This window comes from Mustela nigripes, chromosome 2 (assembly GCF_022355385.1).
Source record: "Mustela nigripes isolate SB6536 chromosome 2, MUSNIG.SB6536, whole genome shotgun sequence".
Taxonomy (NCBI): domain Eukaryota; kingdom Metazoa; phylum Chordata; class Mammalia; order Carnivora; family Mustelidae; genus Mustela; species Mustela nigripes.
Window position 1 is genome coordinate 112,743,192 of NC_081558.1, and position 5,799 is coordinate 112,748,990.

Genomic DNA, 5,799 nt, shown 5'->3' on the forward strand with positions numbered 1-5,799 from the left:
GGGTCCCAATCCAGTATCTAAAAGCCTCCACCCAAAGCTTCCGCAAAAATGAACATTTCCAGGCTATGCAAGTGACTCATTCAAATCAACGTGATCTGACTTCCTAAGAGACTGAAAGTGTTGGAAGGACACAAGCAGGGCTCCTTGCCAATTCAAAATTCTACGCCAAATGGGTGGTATCTTCCGGGCCTGGGGTGCCCTCAAGAGCCAAAAGCACAATACTCTCTCTCCCAGATAGAAAATCACATTAGAGAATAAATGAGGATAGGCAACCAGGAGGCTGAGATAACCCTAAACCCAGATACCAAAAGGCCAGAATAGATCCTACATTGACATGTGATCATCTGGCTGTGGGCCAGAAATATACCACAGACAAATTGGGAAAAAAAAAAAAAGATTTTAGGGTAATAGAAAAGATTTTTTTTTAAAGAGTCTGAAAAAGTAAAGTTTAATTAAAAAATCATATACACAAAACAACTTCTGATTTGTTTTAAGCTCTCCCATTGGGTCTTTCACAGGCAAGTTGAGTCCACTGAGTCCAGACCACCTAAAGATGCACCCCCAGTGGCCATCCACTCAGCCAGCCCTTTCCTGAACAGGTGGTCAGTAGTAACTGCTCCTCAGGCTTGAATGGATGTCCAACTCCTGAGTGACTAAGCAGCAAGGTTGGCTTCCTGTGTGCTTCAGAAGGCCAGTTTCTTCATCAGCAGATAAACTCTGGAATCCACTTCAAATCCATGCAGGTTGTTGGCATCACCCTGCAGCCTCATGAGCAGGCCGCCATAGGACACATAGGCAGAGCTGAAATGGAAGGCCCCAGTCTCATGAGTTTAAGCTCTGGAGCGGCAGTGACCCAGTGGCTCTCCATCCCTTTTTTAAGAAAAGGAGGCACTCTTCTAGTGTTTGTCATTAGGAACCAAAATTCAGAGAAGGATGAAGGCAAAGATTTGTGCAAAGAGGTGTTCTTTTCTATCAACAAAAAGTGGAAATTGCTACACACCCAGGATGACAGAAATGGTTAAATGAATTAAGATATATCCATTTACTGGAATGTTATGCAGCTATTAAAATGTTTAGGAAAAGCTTTAAACAGACAAGGGGAAATGTTTTACATAACTTAAAGCTAAAAGAGCAGAATAAAACATTGTAATAAACAAGGTAATCTTAAAGAAAAAAGTACACAGGAAAAAACTAGAATATTCAAAAATGTTTATGTAAAAGATTCCCTCTGGGTATGGAATTATAGATGACTTTTTTTGCTTCTTCACATTACTTCTCTGCTTTTCAAATTTCTTACAAAGGGTACATATTGTTTTAATAAGATTTTACAGAAAAGGAAAAACAGTTGGGCAGGGAAACCAAAGAAGTAGGGACTGGATTGTAGAATAGCAAAACACACACAAATAAACAAAAACAAGAAAGCCTAGCAGTTTAATCCCTTACTGCTGCATCTAGTTCTTAGGGAAGCAACCTTCCTTTGCCCTTCACATAGCAAGATCACCAGTTTCTCATTTGGACCCTTGGGCCCTGAGGTCCTGACAAAGGGTCAAGTGAGCAGCCTACATTTCTGACTGGAAACTATTCCCACAACAGTTTCTTTCTGGGTCCCACCTAGATCTGAGGTGCCTTGGGGACAGAGACCAAACCCAGGAAACATGAAGCGTGGTACAAATTTCCATAGCAGAGCTCAGATTATCAGAAGAGGGCTGGGGTACAAGGGTTCTCACAAGACCATGGCACTTACAGACGAGTTGCTGCTTCAGTAGAAGTTTCGTCGCCCTCAATCCTGTATACTTTCCCATACATTACATACTCAAACTGGTCAGCCCTGTGGAACAGCAGTGGCAAGGTTATTCTTCAAAGTAGTTAACAATAATAAGAAGCCCTTTAAAAACGGTAACTAAGTGTCAACATTCTAACAGATGTATTCCAAACACAATGCCATTTAGTCCTCCCAGCCACCCTATGAGCAAGGTGTGACCATCTGTACTTTACTGACAGGGAAACTGAGGCTACAAGAGGTTAAGGCTATTCAACAAGTAAGTGGTAAGCCTGAGATGTGAACTCAGTGGAACTCCAAAGCCTTTCCATTACACCAAACTCTCTCCCAAGATGCAAGGTTCACACAGCCTGGATCACTGAGTGGTCGGTCATCTCTTTAGCCATCAGTAAGTTACAACCTACAGCATGTAATCACTGCCCTGGATAAACACCTGGCTGTCTGAAATCTTGAGTGCTGCAATTTCCTATGGTTGCTCAGATTCTACTGATAATCACTTATTCCACAAATTAAATAAGGGTCCTTCTATACCACTCATCTACTTAGTCCTCAGGCATATTTCAAGTACTCCCTTCTTCATTTCCTCACCTGGAAGGTCTATCATCTGTGGGGTTGTATTCACCGTCATCCAGGGTACCATCTTCATATAAGGTACTGGCTATGACCAACCGGAACTTATCACCTGAAAATCATGGCACTTTCTGAGGGTGAAGAACAGCTGAAATGAAAAAAAGCTTCCTGCTATTGTCTGTGTTCAATACTTACCCAAGTCTACAGGATAAATCTGAATGTTTACATCTAAGATCAGGTCCATCTTGAAAGATTCACTCTCACAATGTAGTCGAGACACTGGAGGGAAGCAGAGAAAGAGCCACATAGGTAATTGCCAAGCCCAGGGCAGACCTGGCAGACCCCACTTTGAAGGATTATATGTAACTGAACACTCATTCTAACCCAGTCTGCATCCACTAGCCTCTCATCTGCTCCCAAAGAATTGCAGACATATGCCAGGAGGACAGGGGAGAAAAGTATGGCAAGTGGACAGAATCCCAGAAAAGAATCAAAGGTCCTCTAGCAATCAATAATATCCTGGTTCTGGACCTGCCTAGATGATTAAGAAATAAACTGACTTTGGGCAAGTTATTCATTCATCCAAAGGTTTTGTCTTTCTGTGCCAGATGCTGTGCTGAGTGGATTACCAGGACTCTAAGAACTGGTGTTTGTGTCGAAGAACATCTCAGTCTCCAGGCAAAGGAAGAGACACCAAAGAGGAATGATTAGTGATCGAGGACAGAATAGAAAGCTGTATAGCAAGCAGTCAATTCTAAGCTAAGGTTCTTAGGACAGGGGCGCCTGGGTGGCTCAGTGGGTTAAAGCCTCTGCCTTCAGCTCGGGTCATGGTCCCAGGGTCCTGGGATCGAGCCCCACATCGGGCTCTCTGCTCCGCAGGGAGCGTGCTTCCTCCTCTCTCTCTGCCTCCCTCTCTGCCTACTGGTGATCTTAGTCTGTCAAATAAATAAATAAAATCTTTAAAAAAAAAAAAAAAAGGTTCTTAGGACAATACAAGAATATAGCCTCTGAAGTCGGACTATTTCACTGTGCAGCCTTGGGTAGGTTACTTAACTTCTCGGAACAAAATGGGTAAGACACCAACTACCTCATGTTGCCTCCTGAAAGGACTAGTTAGGACAAAGTGTGTGTAAGGTGCACGGTACAACGACTACCACAGAGTGGGAAGCGATTAGAAAGATGCACGGTCTACCAGCACCCGAGAAAAGGCCATCCAGGCACACGGCACAGCCTGTGTGAAGCCAGGCCGCGTTCGGGGTCTCCGTGTTCTCATCTATACATGGTCTCCTGAGGGAGATTCCTGGATCAGGAACTGCCGGTAGGGGGAGGCCACGTGGGTGGGTGGGTGGACAAGGGGCCCAGGGGCGTGTCCCCGAGGAGGTTACCCCCTTCCTCTAAACCGCCCCTATGTCTCCGTACACCTTACCTCGGTCAAACTTCTTGCCCTCCGGGTCAATGTCTTTCACATCAAAAATATCCTCAAACAGGATGCCCGCCATGCTAGGGTGACCACGAGAGCAGCAGAGGGATTGGGAGCGCAACCACGCCTAGGGGTACACCCTCCCCCTCACTCGCAGTAAAGGAGTGGAGACGCGAAAGATAGCACCTAAAGAGCCGCAGCGAGGGACTAGGTCAACGCATGCGCATGGAAATTCAGCAACGCCACTACTTCCGCCGCCTGCCTTTCGGGGCTTCCTAACTTCCGCCCCGAATGAGTCCTTCCTAGAGATCTCAGGGTTTAGGGCGGGTCTCAGGGCCGAATAACTCCGCCCCTGGGGCGGGGACACGATTAGTTCCACCTCCGGCCGAGGTGGCGCCGTTTCTAGCTGTACGCCGAAGCTCTACTGCGCCCTCTTGAGAGTCCGGGTCGGGAAGACTGGAATGCACGGGGGCCTTGATCCTTGGCCCAGAGAAGCCCGGCCCAAGCCTTAACCTGCTGGTCTGCGTGCCCGGCGAGGGCACAGTCCGCGCCGGGGGCGGGCAGAAGAGAACTCCGCCCCCAGCGCGCTGACCCTGCAGGGCGCAGAGCCCAGTACCCCCCAGCTGGCACTGAGGCCTCGCCCGGCCAGGACTTGACCGGCTTGGCCCTGCTGGATGTCACCCGAGCCGGGTCCGTCCAGTTTGGGAATTTGCCATGATGTCACTATGGGGAAGAGGAAAGCCTACACTTGTCCCCTCCCCTGGTACTGTACCCTCCCTACCTGCCCTCTTCCCCTGGGCCCTACTGTCTTCCACTCCGCCCCTTCAGCCCGGCATTAACCCCATCGCACTGCTCTCCTCCTGAGCACTGCCCCTTCAGCTTGGTACTACCTGTTCCCGCACCACTGCCTTCTCCCTCTGGACGCTGGTCAATGGGCTCCTTCATGCAGGCACTGTCCTCTCCCACAGACACTGGATCTTCCTTTCTACTGCCCCTTCCTTTTGGGTGCTGGCTCCTCTCACACTGTCCCCTTTCTGGCACTGCCTCTGCCTCCCACATGCCCCCTTCATGCTGGTCCTGCGTCGTCCAGCACACTCCCTGTTTCCTGTGCACTGACCTCTCCCCCAGCACTAGCTCCTACATTGCCCATCCACCCTGTGCTCACCCCACCCTCTGCTCTATCCTCCTCCGGACCCTGAGAGAGAACGCAGAGCCCCAGCAGGCTGTTCGCCTCTGTTCCCCCACGGTGGCGAGACGTCAGGAGCTACTCGAGTTTCTCCTTGGGCCCTGCCAGGAAAAAGCGACCTCTGTACCCCCACGCCCGCCTTCCAGGAGGCCTCGCCAGCACCTAGACATCTCTTCCCTCGAGCCTCACCCCTTCACTTTCCCTCCCCACCTCCACCCGGGTACACCCCGCGGGCCGGGCTGTTCCAGGTGCGACTTCCTAGGGAGCCGCGGAAAAGAGGAGGAGGAGGAGGGAGGAGAATGAGAGAGACCGAGCGTCTCCGTTCCGAGCATCACCTCCTCGGCCCCGGCTTCTAGGCCTAGCGAACCCCCCTTGGGTCCCCCCCCCACCTTTGCTTCTCACCCTCGACAGAGCAGAGGGGCCTTGCCAGGCCCGTCTGAGCCGCTGGCCCCTCCGGAGAAGCCAGAGTGGGCTCCAGTCTGAGAGACAGAGCCCAGAGCCTGATTTAGACGGCCCTGCAGCACCGGCCCCAGGCCCTACCGCCCCGGCGTCTCCAGCCCCATCAGCCCCTCCAGCCGGGACTCCCGGCACCGCGGGCCGGGCTCGGCCCCTCCACGTGCCAGCGGCCCCGCCCCCACTCTAGCCCCCCGCGCCCCTCTCAGTCCCAGGCCTCGGCGCAGAGGGGGAACCAGGTAGAACGTTCCAAGCTCCCCCTTCCGCCTCCCGGCAGTTCGGGAGGCGGCCCCAACGCAGACCCCCGCCCGGCTGGGCCAGCCCCCGTGGATGGGCGGGCGGGCGGAGTGGCGCGGAGGGCACCGCCCTCGGCCCGCCCGCCGAGGAGGG

At 51.6% G+C, this 5,799-nt stretch overlaps 1 protein-coding gene across 1 annotated transcript; it reads right to left on the minus strand.

Moving 5' to 3' along the window:
• Window positions 1-417: 417 nt before the first annotated feature.
• On the minus strand, window positions 418-4,025 carry POLR2H (RNA polymerase II, I and III subunit H). The gene is made up of 5 exons (XM_059391379.1): window positions 3,777-4,025; window positions 2,546-2,629; window positions 2,369-2,462; window positions 1,745-1,828; window positions 418-801 (listed from the first exon to the last, which is right to left on the minus strand). The coding sequence occupies exons 1-5, from the start codon at window positions 3,847-3,849 to the stop codon at window positions 684-686; spliced, it is 453 nt and encodes a 150-aa protein (XP_059247362.1). The 5' UTR covers window positions 3,850-4,025; the 3' UTR covers window positions 418-683.
• Window positions 4,026-5,799: the final 1,774 nt, after the last annotated feature.